The sequence below is a fragment of the Melospiza georgiana genome, chromosome W (genome assembly GCF_028018845.1).
Source record: "Melospiza georgiana isolate bMelGeo1 chromosome W, bMelGeo1.pri, whole genome shotgun sequence".
Taxonomy (NCBI): Eukaryota; Metazoa; Chordata; class Aves; order Passeriformes; family Passerellidae; genus Melospiza; species Melospiza georgiana.
In genome coordinates this window covers 9,675,895-9,697,551 of record NC_080464.1, presented here as the reverse complement: position 1 = coordinate 9,697,551, position 21,657 = coordinate 9,675,895, and the positions used below count along the sequence as shown (strand labels likewise).

Genomic DNA, 21,657 nt, shown 5'->3' with positions numbered 1-21,657 from the left:
GCATCATAGAAATCTTGTGGGAGGGATTTGCTTTGGAGGGTCTGTAATGGGATGCTTTAGCTGTAAAATAGACTAAAATGCTTCCTAGGCCTCTCATGGTACAGCATTTTAAGATATTTGCTTGCCAGTGTAGAAATCCAAGTGTTATCAGCTGATGTTTTGACCAATGAAATTCTAATTCTGCAATATTGATTTTTCATGACAGTGCTATTGAAAGAATGGGATGACTTGTTAAATGCAAGCTCTAATATGATTTGGTATTTATATTAATGAAGTTGGGAAGCTTGATTCTTTAGGCCTAATCTTGCAAAGTATTTTAACTGCTTTGGATGTCAAAAGCTTTCAGTTAAATCTTGCTAATTGGCTCAGATATGAGCTACTAAAGAATTGTTTATAAATTCTTCAGTAGTTAATGGCAGGCAAATTCTAAACAGGGTCTTTATTTTTTCATGTCATATTACTTGATTTCTGTATTGAGGTTTGTCTCCCATCCCATAACAATCATAAACATCTGCATTTGTGTAAGCATATGCAGTCTGTCTTAAAACTAGCAAAATTATTTCAGTTGGTAATAAGGCAGATGAAGTCAAGAAGATAAACTGTACAGTCCTTAAAAGATGTGCATTCATGCTTTTTACATTGCAGTTATACTGCCATGTGGATCACTTGAGCAGCTGACTGCTTATAGGCTTATTTGCAGTCCTTTGGGAATTCTTAAAGCCATAAAGCATCTATGCCACAGCAAAGCTTTGAGGTTTAGTAGTGGAAGGGACTATTAAGTGTGTGATTTTTTTTTTTTTTTAACAACTCTCTTCTGCATTTAAAAAAATATATGAAGCAATCATCCTAAATACTTGGTTGGAGGTAAAGTGGCTTTTAATGAATTCTAAATTTAACTGCCAATGATTAGAGCAACCCAAATACAAGTTAAGAGACTACTGATATGATCATTTTTATCACATTTGAAGCTTTTCAACAAGAGTATAAATGTCACTAGCAGTATCAATCCACTGAATTCTGAAAATCATTAAACTACCCATCCCATGTGTGTATACTCTTGCTTAAGTGGCTAAGAGCATGCATTCTGTAAAAACTTTTTAACATCTTTTCCCTCCAGATCTCTCGATGGCCGTCTACAGGTATCTCATCGTAAAGGATTACCACATGTTATTTACTGTCGTTTGTGGCGTTGGCCAGATCTTCACAGTCACCATGAACTTAAAGCAATTGAAAACTGTGAATATGCTTTTAATCTTAAAAAAGATGAAGTATGTGTAAACCCTTACCACTACCAGAGGGTGGAGACACCAGGTAGGAAGACTATTTCTGACTTTGTATAGCATCTGTATGCGCTTGATCAGCATGTTATAAGTGAAAAAGAGAAAAATGCTTTCTCTTGCCAAAAGTTCAAGATTCTTAGAGATACAGCTTTTGCGAAAACCACCCCTGATAGTTTTTAATAGTAAAGTTACTGAAAAATCTTTATGAATGTGGAGATATCTTTACTCCGATAAACATTTCCGGGACCTCTAGTAGTTTCCAGATGGCTAAATATGGCCCAGACTTAAAAGGAGAACAGAGATGATTCACCTTTGCTACTGTGGAATAGTCTTAGTCAAGAGGCACTTCAGGAATCTGTTTCTACCACTATCAGTGCAATCATAATACTAGCAGTACAGAGATTCAGAAAATTTCAAAATATCTGAAGATATTGTTAGATGGTTTAGATAGATATTTTTTCCTTTTAGCTCACAGAAGCGTGCATTTTGAGGGTCTTACCAATGCTTTGAATTTTGCTTTTCCAGTCTTGCCTCCTGTACTAGTGCCACGGCACACTGAGATTCTAACAGAACTGCCACCTCTTGATGACTATACCCATTCCATTCCTGAAAACACTAACTTTCCAGCTGGAATTGAACCACAGAGCAATTACATACCAGGTATTTTTTTAACTTTCACTGTAAACAGTATGTTTGACACTGTGCCGCTGAAACAAAGATGATAATTTTATGCTCCTAAGTGATCAAATTAATTGCAAGATGTGCCAATAAGTTAGATCTAGTTGATTTTGTGTATTAGTTCCAATGGAAATACCTGAACATTGCTGTTTGCAGAACACAATCCTGTGTGAAATGATATTGCTTACTTGGTTTCAGTAGCTTATTTAAGATTCAGAATGCTAATGAGTGAAAAACAGACCTTTGTCTTATGCTTTTAATCTGTTTTACAAGCATATAGGGGTTGCCAAATGCTGTGTGTTGGAGATTGAGAAGCAGTTTACTACTCAGTCTCACCAGATGTAGTTTGTGGAGAAAACTTTAAGTTGCAAATGAGTGACTTAGTGTTTTGATCTGTAGTCCACAATTGATCAAGGTCTGCTTTGTGTGTTTGTTACTATGGTGTGCACAGTTTTGTCTTTTTAGTATGAAAGAGCAACCTAACAATATTGAAATCAAAAAATTCCTTCTTCCCCTTCTTTGCCCCTTCCCCATCCCAAGACTACCCTGCTACAGTGCACCCAAAACCTGGTACTGTTACTGAAACATAAAATCAGTGAACTTTGTTTCCTGCCCCAATTTTGTGTTTCCTATCCCTTTAGGAAGTTGCCTGGAGTGTAAAACCAAGTAAAGCTGAAGCTTTCTCATAAATGTTTAATGCAGCTATGTTATGAACAAGCTGAAAATTCAGATCTAGACTCTCTTGAAGAATAAAATTACTTGAAACTCAAATATGTGTAATATAGAAATTGTATCTATGTGTCTTAAACAGGTTATTGTTTGTGTTTTGTTTAAATGCATCCAAGAATTGAAATGGCATTAAAAATGTAATAAATTTGTTCTCATCTGTTTAATCTGGGCCATGTTTGTTGTCACCTAGGCACAGCAGATCTTTAAAGAGCAATTTAAGGGGATAGAAATTGATGCTGCTTTCCTAACTGATGCATGCCTTTTTTGACTCCATCTGAGGGCTTTTGATACCATTTCCTAACAACTTACTGGAAAGCTACCATTTGCAAATCCAGTGCTATGGAAATGAGCTAAAGCAGCTAGGTAGTTACTTGCAGGAAGTATGTTCAAGGTGATTGTGGGTATTCACATGATTTTCAAATGACTATGCAGCTAACCGCACCTTGCATCCTTATCTTTGTCACTGACACCCTCCTGTTATATTAATGGCATCTTACTTTATTTGACCTGGCTGACTTAATCTTGAACACTTAGCTAGGTTCTGATAAATCTTGTGTGTCTTGACAGCCTGCTTCAGAGAACCATTTTCTTTAGCAGCAGGCCAAACTAAGACTGTGGTAGCTTTGCACCACAATACTGTCTCAGTACATGGTCTACAGAGAGGTTGGTTTCACTTACAGCTGGGAAGATGGCAGTCGTGAAGGTGCAGGATGGCTCTTGGGGCTGTATGTTCCATTAATACTACTACATGGAGGAAGTCTCTATTCAGACAGAGATTAGTTATGGAAAATAATCTATGCCAAAGACTCTAGATTAGCAACTGGAAACAGGAAGTGTGAGTTGGATTAGAAATGGTAATTGACCTTTTACCATGGCTGTGGCCTTTATAATGAACGATTTGGAGAAGGGTGGAGTCCACTTTATCACAATGAATTCAATAAAAATGTTCAAAATTAGTATGATTTTTGTTATCATAATTCTTGATAGTGAAGATTTCCTTTAATCGTCCTTTTAAATTCTCGTTTGAATTTTGTCACATCTATATTTAGCTCACTAGTTTTACAGAGTGAACCAAGGATAATTCTTTTGGTTAATTTTTTTTAATCAACTGACTTAATCTAATTTCCTGTCGCTGACTTCCTTCTGACCTTAATATATTGCTGTAAATCTCAGACATGATATTTGATATAATTTGATTTTAATTCTTGGGCAAAAAGCTCTTAATTTCTGCTGTTTGGCAGTAATGTAATTAAATGTACTTAATCCCTCAGATGTCTCAGAGACAATTCTAAGGTGATTGTAGACATAGTTATCTTCAAACACTTTCACTAAAGCAATCCAGGTTTTGCCTTTAATATATAGAATCATAGAATATCCTGAGTTGGAAGGGACCAACAAGGATCATTGAAGTCCAACTCCATATAGGAAAAGATATTTGCCCAGTTCAAAGAAAATTATTTCCTGAAAGGCAGTTGGTTAACTTATCTGGATTACAAAGTATCTTTTGAATGGAGAAAAGGAACATGCATACTCTTCTGGATTTTGAAGATATTTCTGTTGAATTAGGCAAAGTTTCTAGTATCAGAATGCTTCAAACTTGTTTCTGAGTTTGCTTTGGTTACTGAAACTCCATCTTTAAAGAAAGCTAGTTAAAAGAATAGATGATTGTTTTAATAGAGCTTGGAAGTAATAATGATAATAGAGCTTGTGCAGTGTAACTAGTTAAATAATATAGTTATTATTGAGTGAAATTTTTAGATAATGAAGGAAAATGGATTTGGGAATTTAACTGAAAAGTAACCTTCAAATCTATAAGGCATGGGAGGGTATCTGACCTGATGGTTATAGTAAATTAAGACAGCTCACGTGATTTTTTTTTGTGCAAGTCACCAGATGTGGGGGGTTTTTTATTTGTAATTCTACTAAATGTGAAAGCTGTTGATCACAATTACAAAACTGTTACTTATTCTAGTGAAAGAGTCTTGTCTTAAATGGAAAAGACAAGTATTAACACATTTGAACAGTTGACTGGCATAAAAGAGATTATACATTTTGCATAGACAAGGCAAGTAATGTGTTTGAAGACCTACTGGAAGGAGAAAGGGATGGCAAAATGACATTCTAATAAAGTATTTAGGTATTGAATTAAGCTCATGAGGACTTGAGAACAAAAACTCAAAATGCTAAATTGTACAAATTTCCTCAGTCACTGAACCATTAGGTGTTTTGTTGTTTTGTTTTTTTTTGACAGAAACACCACCTCCAGGATATATCAGTGAAGATGGAGAAACAAATGACCAGCAGTTAAACCAAAGCATGGATACAGGTAACTACTTTCAAAACTTGGGATCACTAGCTGTGATCCCTCTGCATAGCAACATGAATTCAGGCTAAAAGATGATGGCAGTTTTCCTCTGTACAACCTGGTGTTTTCTGTTTAAAATATCACTTTCAGTCTTAGTGAACAAATTAATATTTTGTTAGGGGAATGCTTTTAAAACATTCTGTGCCATATTAAGTACATTACATTTGTTTTATAATAAAAACATACAGATCTAATTAAGTCATCATCAAATTTTAATAGCTGATTTGTTTTAACCATCTCCAACTTTACCTTCTGGAAACAGGTTCGTTGAAGCAACATGTCTGTTGGCCTAAACAAGTTACAGATATGTTAGCAATCTTTTTCAGTTAGTTGGAATCAACTGCACCAGTTTCCAAAAGAATTGCAATATTTCCCCACTATGTGATAATGGCTACCTTAATTTAAAAAGCCTGATATCAGCAATCATTGTAGGAATGATTCTGTGCAAAGCCTCTTAGTATTTTGTCTACAAATGCACAAATTGTGTTGAGGAGTTCATGTTTTTCTAAACTTTTTCCTTCCTCCTTCCAGGAAAGAATAATCTCAAATGAGGAAATCCAAGTTGTTCTTCTAGAGATAAACCCTCTCCTTTCAGAATAGAGGCAATATCTTGCTTGTCTCGTCCACTTTTTCTTAGCTTTTTTTCCACTGAATTTGAGAAGAAGTCACTACCTTCTTACTGGGCTGAAGCACCTCTCTTATGAAGACAGACTGAGAGAGTTGGGGTTGTCCAGCTTGGAGAAGAGAAGTCTCCAGGGAGACCTTAGGGCACCTTCCAGTACCCAAAGGGGCTACAGGAGAGCTGGAGAGGGACTTTGGACAAGGGCATGGAGTGATAGGACAAGGGGGAATGGCTTCAGACTGATAGAGAGTAGAGTTAGATGGGATATTGGGAAGAAATTCTTTCCTGTGAAGGTGGTGAGGTACTGGCACAGGTTGTCCAGAGAAGCTGTGTCTGCCCCATCCCTGGAAGTGTTCAAGGCCAGGTTGGATGGGGCTTTAAGTAACCTGGTCTAGTGGAAGGTGTCTCTGCCCATGGCAGGGGGATTGGAATTAGATGATCTTGAAGGACCCTTCCAATCCAAACCATTCTATGATTCTGTGACAAGCACATACATAAAGTTATGTTCACAGATTGTGCATGAAGTGAAAGTTCTGCCAAATACAACACTAAGATGTTAATTAGGTTTATGAGGTGGGGTAGGGTCCCATGAGTCTGGAAAATTAAATGCAATCTTAACTCACAATAAGTGTGTGATATGCTGGAAAAGTGGTCTTAGTATTTCTGAGGTTTCTTATTCTGAAGAATTTCAATGTAAAACTATATCTAGATAATGGTTATTCCTACTTATCTGAAATAATGAGAGTCATTTGCTCTCAAACAATCTGTATTGCTTCAACAGGATCTCCAGCAGAGCTGTCTCCTAGTAGTCTTTCTCCAGTTAATCATAGCCTGGGTAAGCTGGAAATTCTTGTAATTGTTTCTCTGTGTGATGACTCTTCTTTATGTATATATTACATTTAAACTGAAAACGTACTTAAAAAAATTAAGAACTGTATTAGGAGGAGACTATTGGGTTGGCTTCCTGATGATAAACATGATAGGGCTGGGTAAATAACTTCTTAACTACTACTCTATTTCTGTAACTGTTGAGTTCCTAGCAAAGAGAAAGAATAATATGGTTGTGTGTGCAGGACTAGTGTTTAAAAACTAGTTTAAAGGATGTTAGCCAATACATAGTGCTGCCCAGACTTGCTGATTCCCTTGTATATATGTTCTGCTACTCTTCTCATGTACTGTTTCACCTGTAACCGCAACACAATCATTGCTCCCACATTAGTTGTCCACCTGCTTTGATGAGGTGCCATTGCTGTGTATTTGTATAAATGCCTCAGGAAGATCAGATTCCCCTGGGTTTGTTTAAGGAATGATGACAGAAAAATGCTGTTTAGAATGCTTAGTAAGTAATGAGGGTAGGTAAAAAGGGCAAGCAGCTCAGGAAAAGTTGAAGATGCACAGGGAAGATATTGAGCTCTCGTAGGGGAGAGTAAAAGGACCTTGGAACTGCTTTTAGATAGAGATGGTATAAGATCTAGTGTAATATAAGAAAATATAATTTTCATATTAATATTTTTCCCTTTGTGTGGTTCAGTGTTTGATAGTTTAATCTTTTCTTTAACATTGTCAAAATGTTTGTAAGTTATAGAAAAGCAACAGAAATGTCTCAACATCTGGCATTCATAGCAGCATTAGATTTTTGCCAAGCAAAATGCAAGTACTGAACTAAATGGGCTGTGGTCAGATTAGATCACCCCTGTAAGAATCCGCACACTCCCTCTTCCCCTCCTTCTTCCTTTGTGTGAAAATCTAAATTCCATTATGTTTACTGGAGTAGGTAAAAATGACAGCAAGTAAAATATAATTTGCAGAGACTAACAGCTGTTGTTTCTGGGAGAGACAAATAGCAGGGCAGATAGATTTCTTTTCAGCCTCGAATTCTGCATTAAGCTTGTTTTATTTCTTTTTTTATAGACTTGCAACCAGTTACTTACTCGGAGCCTGCGTTTTGGTGTTCAATAGCATATTATGAATTGAATCAGAGAGTGGGAGAAACCTTCCACGCATCCCAGCCTTCTCTGACTGTAGATGGCTTTACAGATCCATCAAATTCAGAACGATTTTGTCTAGGTTTGCTTTCCAATGTAAACAGGAATGCTACAGTGGAAATGACAAGGCGACACATAGGTAAAGATTTCTGATCTTTAATTTCATTTTAGACGTTAAATTATCTGGAATGACCTAGGTAGGATGGGCAGATCTGTGTTTTGGGTTCCTTTCCCCCTTGTGCAGCCAGCCATAGAACTTCTCCCTTGGGGCTTGCAAAGAGGAGCTTGATCTCTCTTGCTAAGGACAGAAGTGGAAAAATAGAGAGGTCGCTGCTTCTGAAATTGAGGAGAAATATAGCTGCTTCTGTTACCACAGCCTGTTGCAATTGGGAAGAAATGTAGTGATGGCTACAGCTGAAAGGATCTCCCTTTCCTCAATCAGTAGTCACTAAGCTGATGGCAGCAGCAGTCACACAACTGTCAGGATGCAAGCAGCACAGAAGGAAGCCACTCAACTGTAGGGGTTTCTGTTGCTCATGTTGCTGTTCTCTGCCTTCTGGAAAGAGTTGACGCACCAAAGTATCCCAAGGGGCAGATTTTTGGCTTTCAGGCTCCTCATTGGACTGCTCTGCCCTAGGTAGCATTTATATTCGGAGTTGCTTATAATTGAAATTAAGCTTTAATTGCAAAATATTAGCATGTTGCTTAGTTTATTCTAATTTATAAAATGCAGCATGAACATTGGTAGTACTTGAATGCTTTTCTGAAATGAGAAAAGCTGCAGTTAAGATAACATGCTCTTTTGACATTATTAAGATTTTCTTTGTAATGGTTAGTAAAGAATATTGTTTTCTACAATGTTTCATTGATGAAGAGAGACGGGGAAGACTGGTTCGGTGATCAGAATCTGATTTATTGTGGGATACAAACACTTATATACTGTTTTAGGGAGACTAGTAATGTGAAGTACAATGATTAGGTTAAAATCACAATCACAAACTTACACATATTACAACATCTCTTGCTTGCAGAGCTTAATGAGATTTTCTTTTTCCGGTAAACCTGCCTGATTTAATCTTCTTGCAATCTAGATCTAATTTTCAAAGTGCTGTTTGCTTTTGCCAAGGAATTTTGTTTATCAAATCTCATGCTAATAAGGTCCAAAGTCCATCATCTGTCTTGTGTCCTCCAAAATTCCAACAACAATGCAGTGTCTTTGCTTTAGGTTCTTCAATAAACTAGCCTTTTTTTTCCTGAATTCTTTTATTTAGCAGTATTCATTAGGTTTTTTGGTTTGATTTGTAGTAAAAATTTCAACTTCTTTAATAGAACCTTCTGATTGCCTCTATGCCAAATCCAAAGGCTTGTCTAATAAAAATTTAGATGTGCAGAAGCCCCGGCTATACCTGTGCTAACTAATCAAAATGACCAGTGATGAGGAAAAGCAAAAATGTAAGGAACTCTTACTTTTTTTAATAAACCAATTCACATTTTGTTTGAAAAATTGTTTTAAAGGGGAAATAGGAACTATGGCCTTTAAAGAACCTGTTAATTATAAATAGCTTTCTTTGAGAGCTCAATTGTACATTACTTATCTTCTGCTAGAAATAAGCCATACAAGTTTTTTACCACTCTGAGAGAGAGAACAAAACCACAATTTAAAAGTGAACAATAATATTTCTTAGAGTTTTTGTAATAGGGCTGAATGAAGTCCTGTTGATTTTGCTCAAGTACTACAGAGAAAGGGGTATACAGTGGGTTGTGAAATTGTATGGGTGCATGTAAGCAAAGAGTGTTGAAGTGGTACACTGTGTTTTCCTTTTTTGCCATAGTGGTTTGTGCTCCTTCATATACAAAACTTTAATACTAGCACAAGTTTTAACTCTGTTAAACTTAATATTTTTGATTCTGGTATTTCTTTAACTAAAAAATTATTTGTAATCAACACTGCTTTCTAATTTTGATTGGGTTATAAGCCATTACATGGCTAGAAAATTCTATCTCACTCTTGACCAAAAATTATTCTGCTTCTCCTTCAACTATTTTGAGTTCGTGGGAGGAAAAATGCAAGTTAATTGTGTTCTGCTCCCGCTACAGCTGTCAGCTCAGCAGTGTTGTCCTGTAGATTATTTATTTCTGTTTCTGTTATAAAGAAAAACTGTGGCCTTCTCTGAAACAAAATCCTCTCTTGTTTGTTAATCTTCTTGGGTCATATCATAACTAAAGTTCTTTTGAATTTTGCTACAGGAAGGGGTGTACGTCTCTATTACATTGGTGGAGAAGTTTTTGCTGAGTGCTTAAGTGATAGCGCAATTTTTGTTCAGAGCCCCAACTGTAATCAAAGATATGGCTGGCATCCTGCAACTGTGTGCAAAATTCCACCAGGTTAGTAGCTTACCAAAGGTATTGTGTAAAACTATTCAGTGAATGTATTCATTGGACATTTGATTTCCTTTTCATAGTTTCTTCATAGTTTTGGGTTTCTGTGTAGCAAACACAAATATTCACTGATTGATTGTATTCTTTGGACTTTTTTTCTTTATAGGATGCAACCTAAAAATCTTTAATAACCAAGAATTTGCTGCTCTTCTGGCTCAATCTGTGAATCAAGGTTTTGAAGCAGTTTATCAGCTTACTAGAATGTGTACCATAAGAATGAGTTTTGTTAAAGGATGGGGAGCTGAATACAGGTAAAAAACTTTAAGTTTTCATTTGAAAGTTAATTTTTCTTCTTTTGTTAATCCACTATTTCTGTCTGGTTTGAAAGCTGTACCTACAGGCTTCTTAGTGCTACTGTAGACATGCTGTCTGCAAGTTGAACCCCATATTTTCCTTTTTCTCCCTCCTCAGCTATTGAGTTTTTAAGTTATAAAGACCAGAAATTGATTTTAGTATTATAGTCAGCTGTTGAGCAAGGAATGTTGTCAAAGTTGTTTCTTCACTTGGTTCTGCTTGCTTGCTTATTATGGTAAAATCACTGACAATATCTGGAAGTTTCACAGTTTGTGCAGAGAGATTATTTGCTGTTTGTTAGATGTACAGTAATTTTGGTCTCTGTCCTGTTCTGTGTGGAGTATAATGAGTTCATTAGGTTGTGGTGAGGGATGCAGTTGACAGTATCTTACAGAAAGAACTGAAGTAATTTGGAGTGCATTCTGCAGAATGAAACAGTTGGAGAACATGCATTTAAGGGTTGACAAATATTTTGGAACTTGGAAAAAACTTTGTGGGAGTAAGATGACTGTGTTTATGTAGTAAAACAGCTAAAACTTGTTTTGAGTGGAAAAAATAGCCTTTTATCTGCTTTTTGAATAGATTCCAATTATATTCTTTATTTAAACAAATTCCTTAAATGTCTCTAGAAATTGTTCCCTGAAAGAATGAAGTTTGACATATCAATACCCTATTGTAATACATAATGACTTTTTAAAAATCCATACAATTTCTGAAGTTCAATAATGGTGTGTCGGTTCCACTGTGAATCTTGGGGATTTGTTTCTTTTATCTGCTCTTGAAATATACACATGTAAATAGCAGCGTCATTATGTGGGGGGAGGCTTCTCAGATAAATTAAGCCAATTTTGTAGAAGTATAATTAGATGAAATGAGAAAATTGAGTAAGGGAATAAATTGGTACCTCTTTGTTAGTAAGAGATACGCAAAAAAAAAAAATGTAGTTCAAGTTTAAAGAACTATTGCATTTGTCAGGAAAATTAATCCACAAACAGCAGAGGTTTATGTCCAAAAAGGAGACAGAGGAGTCCTTTTACTTTATTCGAATAAAGGGAGAGGCCATGGGGTGTTCCCCTGGGATCTCTCAAATTTTTAGAGGACGCACCCTCCTTTTTATCCTAATTTCCCGGCCGCATTTCCCTTCTCTTTCCCCATTGGCTGAGATACTTGAGAGTTACAGACTTCCCGGAATGCCTGATACTCAAGATTTCCCTCTAATGTATAATCCTCCTTTTAAAATGTTTAATTCTTATGGAATTTAGGGGTTTTCCCCATTGTTTCTTTCATCTTTCAATATCTAATTTCATTTATCAGCAAACCTACAGTTTGTTTGTAAAGGTAAATATCTTTGTCCATTCATCAATCAGTGGAATCCTTCCCATTGTTTTTTTTATCTCTCTGTGCTAGTTTTATCTACCAGCAGACCCACAGTTCGTTTGTGAAGACAAATCTGTCATTCCTCTCAATCCCTCATCTTTTATTTTTTAAAAATAATTGTCTTTACAAACTTTAGTTATCATGGACCTAATTTCCTGTTCCTGGGTTTTTTGGTTTTACAATTATTTGCAGTGACATCAATTTCTGTCCTTTTGTAGCCATCTCTGGATCAGTAGGCATGGCTACTACCTGCATTCCTTTGATCACATATTGAATAAGTTGTACTAAGCAAAGGATCATGCATGGTAAAAAGATTAGGGTTGCTACAACACATAAGAGGAAGAAACGCATTTGTTTAACCCATAGTCCACCAGATAAGCACAAAAACATGTCCCATTTCCATCCTTTCCATGTTTGGACCGGTACATGAGCTAACTTTCGTATTCTTTTTGTTATTTTTTTCACCACCTTTCCACTGCCATCTATGTGCAAGCAGCAGTTTGAGTCATTTAAATTGCCACACACTCCCCCTTCTTCTGCTAATAAATAGTCTAATACCATCCGATGTTGAAATATTGCATTTCTCATCTGAGTAGATTGGTCAGCAAGGAGGTCAAGAGCTGTAGCTGTCTGGTTCATTATTACTTCAAAGACAGCTTGTAACCTAATTATCTGATTTAAATTATATAAGGGTTCTCTGGCACCTGATATTAATTAGGATTCCATGTGTCTGATCCAGTGTTGTATAATTCGTTCAGGTGGCCATTCATCTTCACCCCACTTTTGGGTGCTCCTTCCAGCCAGGGATACATCAATTGACTGCTTTTCTCTAATTAAATCATCATGCAACTTGATTCTTAACTGATTTCCCTGAGCTTGTGGTAACAGAAAGAACAATGGTCTAATATACCTTTGCATAACATATCCCTGACCGGTTTGGGGGTAACCTGCAGTAAGCATATTGGCCACAAATCCAGTAATGCCCTTTTAAAGCCCAGGTCCCATTGGCAAAGGGACCTTTCCAATTTTCATCATAAATTGGTGGGTCAAAATACAGCTTGCTTCCTGGGCCTAGTGGTCCCCCAACAATAGTTGCCCTGCTGTAAGAATCACAGTATTTGCATTTCCAAGCTCCCACATGAGGTTTCCACCTGCAGTTACATCCCAGATCTGTTTGTTAGATCTGGACCAGAACCTATTAAAAAGGGTTCAAGTTCCGTTCCAGTGTTGCCACTTCCACTGATAGTCACGGAAAACATGTGTCCTACTTGTGGAATTATCTTGAGGGCAGCTTAAAAATAAGGGGTCAAAAAACTTATCCTTCCCCACTGCTTTATAGACTTCAAAATCCTTCCGGTAATTATGGAAGGAACACCTTACCCAACTACCATTAGTGAGCTTAACATGCGTTTCATTCCATCTGCCTTGATATCTGGAACAATCATAAGGAGAGCAGTTGGGGGTCCAACAATCTAAACCCAAATATAAAGTCCAGTCACAAACGCTTTTTCCCACGTATGTTTCCTGTTCTATTTAGACAATAAATGCCTCTCTCAGAAGAATGAAGCTGCCATGGACTTCCTTCTTCATCCCAAAATCCTGTTCAATTATGGACCTCACTCAGGATGCTAACCCACCATTTAGGCTCGACTGGTCTGGCCACTCATGGCCAGCTTTCAGATCCCCCTGGCCCTCCACAGACCCAACAATTGCTAAGGTTAAAGGTTTTTGCTACTCCTTCTCACAAGGTTAAAAAATTATTTTCCCACTTTTGGCCCCAACCTAACTGACAATATAAGGGTAAGATTATTAAGAGAAACATTCTAATGGTGTAATCTAATCTCCTAACCTAATTTTCACTTTCACATTGTCTTCCACACCACCTGTGGCGAGAGAAGGCACAGAAACAGCTTAACATAAAGAAAACAATGACAGCAAGGATTGGCCCCCAATGACTGGAGATCCGAAAGGAGGGATGCCCACACCGATTATTTCAGCAGGCAGTCTGTGGATAGGCACACAAGGCTTCCCCCGATGTCAACGCACTGGGTACTGCTCCAGTCCACTCCTGTGGAGTGTCAGTCGCAGCTTCCTATCCTCCTCCAGCTGAGATGTCCTAATCTCCGGGCCCTCAGAGACCTTGACCCAAGTGTGATGGGTCCACCCATGTTCAGCTGTCTTGACAGCTGTTTCTGTGGTCAGCAACACCTGGAAAGGTACACGGCACTTCGCCACCAGGGGTGCTTCTTTCCACTCCTTAACTAGGACCCAATCTCCTGGCTGAATGTTGTGAACAGCAAAGTCCAAAGGCAGGGTCTGTGCCAGCTGAGCTTCCTGTCAAAGAGATTTCACAAGAGACAGTATCCAGGCTACATATTGTTTCAAATACATATCACTTATCTCTATCCCCCCACTAGGCTGAGAATTACAAGGTTAAGGAATTCCAAACATCAATTCAAAGGGAAATAATTTAATATCTCCCCTGGGTCTGGCCCTTATTCTTGCCAAAGCCAGTGGCAAGAGCCACATCTTAGTTTCTATCACCAGCTTTGGGAGGTGTTTCTTTATTTCTCTATTCATCCTTTCAACCCTGCCCAAACTCTGGGGGTGCCAGGGGGTATGGAGGGTCCATTGTATCCCTAAAGCAGTCACAACTTGTTGCTGTTGTATTTGGGATGGATGAATTAAGCGACATAGATTCCTATGGTCTCAGAAGGCAAATGCAGACTTTATTAGTCATCACATTCTTTTATAGACAGTTCTGACAAAGCTGGACCTGATTGGTCCTTAATCAACACCCCTTACATCATTGGCTAATTACGAACATCCTTCTTGTAAACATCTTACAACTAAATAACACCATCTGCAAAGATTAAGGATTGTTTTAATTCTTTCTCTGAACTCCCCAGAGTAAAAATGGGGGAATAGGATGATGGGTGCCTCTGCCTACTATCTGTTCCAAACAAACCTCTCCTGTAGGTTGGGTTAACATTCAGGCAATGCAGTCAGATTCACACACAACACTCACTACAGCTGGCTCAGTGAGAGAGGCAGAAGGCTCTTTGCAGGATTTTATTCCAGCAAGGTTAATTACATGTGGTGGCTGAAGGAAACCCAGGTGAAAGAGCGAGAGCACATGCTCTGGACAGTTTAAGAAGGGGAAGGGAGGAGGGGTGCAGAGCTAATGGCAGGGCAAAGGGGATTGGTCTCCAGGTGAGAGGGGGCAGCCACCAGGGGTACCCAACCAATGAGGAAACAGGGAAAGGAGAAACTAGGGTAGGTTGTGAAATATAGGGATCAGTGAGACAGAGGTCCATGGGGGAGTTTTTTCTTTTCCCACAGGAAGAATAAAATCTATGGTAAGTCTTTCCAAGGCAATTTGCTTGGGAATTGGCTGAGGAGAGAGAGTTCATGGGATGCTACACCAGAACAACGCCTGGGAAAGTTTATCTGACTTTGACCAGACTGTCAGCATCCACAATTCCTCCTTTTTCTTTTAAAAAAGAAGGTGGCATTTGTAAACCCCTGCAGGGCCCTTTGCAGGAAGGAGAACAAACACAGCTCAAGAGGCCCCTTTAGTAATTTGCCGGTTACCAACCAGAACCTCAATCAGACACTAAATTAGAATGGTCAGGGAGATTCTCTTGCACATGCCATCAAATTCTTCACAATCACGTCCATGCACCACCATCAAGTTTTGTTGTTCATTCTTGCAAGAAGTCAGTTACTAATTATAATACAGTAAACAAAACATTGTTAGTCTGCTCAAAGAATTGGCAGTCTAACTTGTCGACATTCACTACTCCAGAAGCAAAGAAAAAGATAGAATGCTCATTCTCTACTTGTAGAGACCATCCGATTGATGATCAGCATCCTGATCATCATTCGATGGTTGCCTGTTGGCTACACTCTGCTTTTGGTGTCACAAGTCAGGGCGAACACACCTTGCAAGTATCCACCATACCCCAGCATCTGTGGAAACGCATGCATACCCACAATCCCAAGTGATAAGCTCACACGGGCCTTCCCACTTATTAGTGGTTAGATCCCGTATCCAGACTTTCGCTCAAGGCAGGTGCATCTCACCTGAAGACTGCAATGAAAGAAAGTGATTTAAAATTACAGGATTGTTTGAATTTTGTGGCACTGTAAGGTGATTAATTGTATATAGAGCCTTTTCCAGTCAGCTGTGCGGGGTTTCTCGAGGCATTCCTCCTTTTTGTTTTTCCAGAACACGCTCTAAAGTGCCATGAGCACATTCAACAATAGCTTGACCAGTTGGAGAATGCGGAATACCAAATTCATCCGACACTCCCCATAAACGTAAAAACTGACACGTCTTCTGCAAGACGTAGGTAGGACCATTAACAGTTTTCACAGAAGAAGGTATACCTAAGATTGCAAAAGCCATCCTCCAATGGGCAATAACATCATGACCCTTTTCCCCAGTATGAGCAGATGCCCACTTAGCAGAGGAGGTGTCAATAAACACGTACACATACTTAAGTCAGCCAAATTCGGCAATATGAGTGATATCCGTTTGCCAAAGCTGCAAGGCTTTTAGGTGTCTGAAAGCCTCTGGGGTTTACCCCTGCTGGTAAAGGTGCAGTAAGTCCATGACAGTCAGTGCAAGAACTGACAATGTCAGGAGCCTCAGTTGGCATTAACTGAAGTTGTTTCTGCAATGTATGTGCACTTTGATGGAAAAAATCATGCAATGCCTTGGCTTGCACAATTTTGTCAGGCTGAGGCACTACCCACGCAGGGTTAGCCAACCTGTCAGCCCTGGCATTACCTTCTGTTATGAAACCTGGTAAATTGGTATGACTCCGAATGTGCAGGACATGATAAGGATGAATTCAGGCCTGAATTACACACCACGTTTTCAGTTAGTGAAACAAAGCTGCATTATTGACTTCTTTCAGAAGTGAACAATCCAAACATTTGGTTATGTCTGCTACACAAGCAGAATCAGTTACCAGATTCAGAGGTACCTGAGAAAATCGCTGGAATGCCATGGCAACAGCCTTCAATTCAACCAACTGGGCTGAGCCTGACTCGTGGCCTTCCAGCACCTGCCACTCAGATTTATCCTCCCAAGTAACAATGGCTTTCCCTGTTTTTCTTGAGCCATCAGTGAAGACGGTGGGTCCTTGCACTGGCACCCGACTATTTTTGGGCTGCAAAGACAGATTGGTTGATTTTGCCAACTGCAATAACTTATGACTGGGCAGATGATAAGCAATCTGCCCTGAAAAGTTTTGCAGCGCACTTTGCAAAGGAGCGCTGTTAGCAAAGCTCCATTCAAAGTCTTCCCGCTCTACTGGAAGAATAATTTTTCAGGATCAGCTGCCATTAATTGCAAACACCGTTGATGGCATTTGATTATCAAATGAGTGATCAATTCAAACAATGTGGGTGCTGTCTTTTTCGGTTGATGGGGCAAGAAGACCCATTCCAAAATGTGCAAAGGATCGGACCATTTTTCACTCAATTGGCCTATGATACCTGTAGAATGAAAATCTGGATTGGTAATGAAAACAGTGATATCAGTGGAGGGATCTACTCGATAAACCTGATGAGCAGAAATAGCTTGCTGGTCTTCCTCCAGCGCTCGTCGCGCCCCAGCAGTCAATTGCTGAGGTGAATTCAGATCAGGGTCCCCCTTTAAAACGTTAAACAGTGGGGACAATTGTGTTGTGGTTAGCCCCAAATAAGGACATAACCAACTGATGGTACCCAGCAATTTCTGGGCATCAGAGTCTTAATAGAATCCATTAATTGCACCTCTTGATGTTGAATGGTGCTATCCAAAATTTTTGCTCCTAAATATTTCCAAGGAGGATGCTGTTGAACCTTCTCTGGAGCTACTTGCAGCCCATAAGAGTGCAGAGCAGTGAACAGTTGAGTCTGTATCCTCAGCAGCTCATCCTGGGTGGATGCCGCCTCCAGGATGTTGTCCATATAGTGATAGCAATATACTTCAGGAAACTGCTTGCAGACTCCAGACAAGGCCTGAGCCACATACCATTGACAGATAGTCTGACTGTTCTTGCAGCCCTGCAGCAAAAATTTCCATTGGTACCTCTGCACAGGTTCCTCATTATTAATTGCAGGTAACATAAAGGAGAATTTTGACTTGTCATCAGAATGCAAAGGAATTGTGAAAAAACAATCCTTCAAATCAATGATCAAAATTTTCCACCCCATAGGGATCAGGGTGCATGAGGGCATACCAGGCTGCAATGCCCAGATGCTTTCCATCACTGCATTGATTTTCCAGAGGTCCTGTAACAGCCTCAATTTCCCAGATTTTTCTTAATTACAAAGACAGGAGTATTCCAGGGACTAGTAGAAGTCTCAATGTGATCCTGTTGCAATTGTTCCTGAACTAATTCACAAAGGGCGACCAACTTTTCTTTTGTCAGGGGCCACTGGTTTTGCCAGATGAGTCTGTTTACTAGCCGCCACAAAGGCAACGTAGGATACTGTGCACCCTTCAGCACAGTGGCCCCCATCAAAAATGTGTCCCAATCTGTACCCCTCAGGCTGCCAATACATCCTGCCCCCAGAGGTTGAGTGGAGCTGCAGTGACATAAGGCAGAACTGTAGCCGTCTGCCCCTCTGCATTTTTGGCCAGCACAGACCATTGGCTTATAAAGGTCTATGTAGTTCCTCCCAACCCTTTGATGACCGAACCCATGGAAGCCAAAGGCCACACAGGAGGCCACGCAGAGAAGGAGATGATTGTCACATCAGCCCCTGTGTTGATCAAACCTTGAAGCTGGATCTGAGGCGGGCTGGCACCTGGTAGAATCAGGGTACATGTCATCTGTGGTTGCTGAGTAGAAATATCTGCAGTCCAGAAAACTTGTGGCAGTCCTGTAAATCCAAAGCTGTCATCCCCATGACTCCGCTGGTCAGTCCTGGGGACACATGACTGAAAAGGCACAAGTTGAGCAATGCAAGTCCCTGCAAGGATAGTGATGAGGGGGTGGGTGTGGAAACCATGGCACAAATTTGGCCTGTAAAGTCAGCATCAATGACTCCTGGATGCACAAAGATTCCTTGAAGGGTCGCACTAGATCTCTCCACAAGCAGTGCACTCAGTCCTTGACCCAAAGGTCCAAATACATCCAGAAGAACCTTATATACACAACAAGATTCTAAGATGACTGTTGCTGCAGTGTGTACATCCACTCCATCTGCTCCTTGGGTACTACCCCTAAGCTGGCTGAGTAAGCCTGTGTCGGTACCATGCACTGGGGAATCACTTGTGTCAGAGCACAGCTCTCCTTTGCGCTCTTCCTCCTGTTTCCCGAGCCTGCCAAAAGCTGACCATTGGCATGGTATTTAGACTTACATTGGTTTGCATAAAGACCTTGCCTCGCGCATCTAGCACACAAGAAATGACCCTTCTTTCCTTTCTGCTTCTCTGTTACCTGTTTTTGCTTGCACTTATTATTCACCTGTCTCTGTTGTCCACACTCACCGGATGCCTGGGATGGCTGTATAGCAGCAGCCAAAACTGACATTTTGTAGTCTACAGAGCCCACTTTAGAGCATGCTTGGACCATATCTGTTAATGTTGGGTCACCTGGAAGAGCCTCTATGATCTTTCTGCAATCTTTTTTGGGTTATCCTTTGCTAATTGCTTGCATAAAATCTGTCTCAAGTTGTCATCCTCAATCTGCTTTTCTAAGGCCGCTGCAATTTTCTCAACAAATGGCCGAAGTGGTTCCTTTATTCCTTGAGTTATTTTCACATATTGCGGCTTGGGAGTAGCCATTTCTATAGTTTTTAACAGTGCCCCAATGCTTATCTTTTGACTCTACTCAAGAATCCGAGGGTCCCAGGTAGCCTGAACATCAGGATTAGAAAAGATACCCTTCCCCATAAGAGCATCTACTCCAACGGCATATCTGGGATCAGCCTGAGGCAGTCGCATGTTATCTGCTGCAGTCTTATCAGGCACCTGCCTCCAGTTGTCCTCAAAAACTCTAAATTGCACAAGTTGGAACAACACTTGACCCAGATGTTTAATATCAAATGGAGCAAGCAGATCAGTGTTTAACACCCTGATAACTTGCATAACTTCTGAAGAACCAAGTCCATATTTTGCTACTTTATTTTGCAAATCCTGTACGACTTTCCATGCAATGACATCATGCCTGTTGACTTGTCTCATATTTGGAACAGCCTTAAACACAGGAAGGGCTTGGACACCCCCCTGTGGGGCTACACTGACTCCCTGATTCACTATCATACTTTCTTTAGATGATGGAACAACTACTTGATGTCTACCTGTGTTTCCCCCCCCTTAATCTACGGTCTTGATAATGCCACCCCTGGGCATCGCCATCTTCTCTAGCAAGTCCCAATTCCCCATTTCCAGAGCTCGCAATTTGACCAATTCCCAAAAACATCCCAGATGCTCTGGTCGCACGGTCACCTGACATAGTGGCAATGTCCACAGGTGGCTCTGGGGCATTTTTGCAGCACTTCGGTGCCAGCTCTCAGCTGCCAGGCACTCCCCCGCCGCGGGACAAGCTGTCGGTCTCCATCCGTGTCACTGTCCACGTCCCGGGGCAGTGGCACGCGGGACAGCCTGAAGGAAGTGGAGGAGGGCGGGCAAGCTTGAAGCACCGAGGCGGGGGGGCAGCCATGGTGGACGCTGCGAGTGGTGGCGCCAATACAGCAGAAGTAGAAGGCACGGCGCCCACAGTTCCGCATGAGGCTGGTGGAGGAGATGGTGCAGACACTTGCGCTGACCTTGCAGATGGGAACGGAGGGGCCGAAGGGACAACGGCTCCAACTGCATCACCTTTCTGCAGCGGAGGCACTCCCACCGCCCCCTGCAACGCAGAGGAAGGAGGGTCCAAGGGGGGAAATGAAGCTGCGTGTCGCAAAGGCTCTGCCGCCACCACTTGAGACGCAGAGAGAGGAGGGGCCAGGCAGGGAAACAAAGCTGGCTGCAGCAAAGGCTCTGCTGCTGCCACTTTAGATGCAGAAAGAGGAGGAGGTGGGGGGGGGGGCAAAACGAGGAGGAAACTTGGCAATTTCCGACTGGGGCTCAGCGAACAAAGCGTCCGTGAGCTGCGTCATGGGTGACAGATACTTTGGCATTACAAAGTCACGGGGAGAAGGATATGTCAGGGGGACATAATCTCACGGTGAGGGATAGATTTTACTAGCAACTTCCGTGTCTCTCAGGGGTCCAGGTGGAGCTGAGGGAAAGCCGCCAGCAGCTTCCTGAGCCTCCTCGCCTTCTGGCACATAAGTGTCTATAGAGGGATCGTCTTCACCCTCTGAGTCCTCCACATCCGTTTCACCCTCCCCAGGGTCCCGTTCTGTAACGCTTTAAAAATAGTGCCCCAGATTACTGCTAATTCAAATGCATCCTTATCTCCACTGGAGATTTCTTGCCACAGCTGGTCTCCTAGCGACTGCCAAGTATCTAGGCTAAAAGCAGTCCCAGTGTCTACCAAAAATACGAGCCTTTGCCCAGCAGAACAGGACGTGCATGGAATGATCTAATATAGCAATTCCCATGTGTGCTGTTATGGGTTAGTTGCAGTGGGGGATTAATCACCGACTAATAAGTCCAAATAAAATGAAATTTATTAATTGATACAGCAAGCGATAATAGGCAAAGTCAGCGCCCCGGGCGCACTAGGCGACAGGAGAGTCCCCGCTCTACCACTGCCGCATTCTTCTGATATTTCGTGGAGTTCTTATACAGTCCTGCTTCTGGGTTCATGTGTAGTACTCTGCGTATTCTTCTTTTGTGTCTAGATGGTCATAGTCCACCTCCCGGAGGTCTGAAGATGAAGGCTGGTATTTTCCTTATTTGCTGGGTTTATCTGATTCCTGGAATTTTAGGCTCAA

The 21,657-nt window shown here is 40.6% G+C and overlaps 1 protein-coding gene across 1 annotated transcript in view; it reads left to right on the top strand.

The window, feature by feature from the left end:
* The window catches only part of LOC131095403 (mothers against decapentaplegic homolog 2-like), a 93,993-nt gene that overhangs the window by 55,086 nt on the left and 17,250 nt on the right, over nucleotides 1-21,657 (top strand). Inside the window, exons 3-9 of the mRNA XM_058043097.1 lie at nucleotides 1,118-1,311; nucleotides 1,806-1,940; nucleotides 4,939-5,013; nucleotides 6,456-6,509; nucleotides 7,586-7,798; nucleotides 9,907-10,044; nucleotides 10,205-10,349. Of these exons, the coding sequence (XP_057899080.1) occupies nucleotides 1,118-1,311; nucleotides 1,806-1,940; nucleotides 4,939-5,013; nucleotides 6,456-6,509; nucleotides 7,586-7,798; nucleotides 9,907-10,044; nucleotides 10,205-10,349 (954 nt within the window). The remainder of the gene's footprint in view (nucleotides 1-1,117; nucleotides 1,312-1,805; nucleotides 1,941-4,938; nucleotides 5,014-6,455; nucleotides 6,510-7,585; nucleotides 7,799-9,906; nucleotides 10,045-10,204; nucleotides 10,350-21,657) is intronic.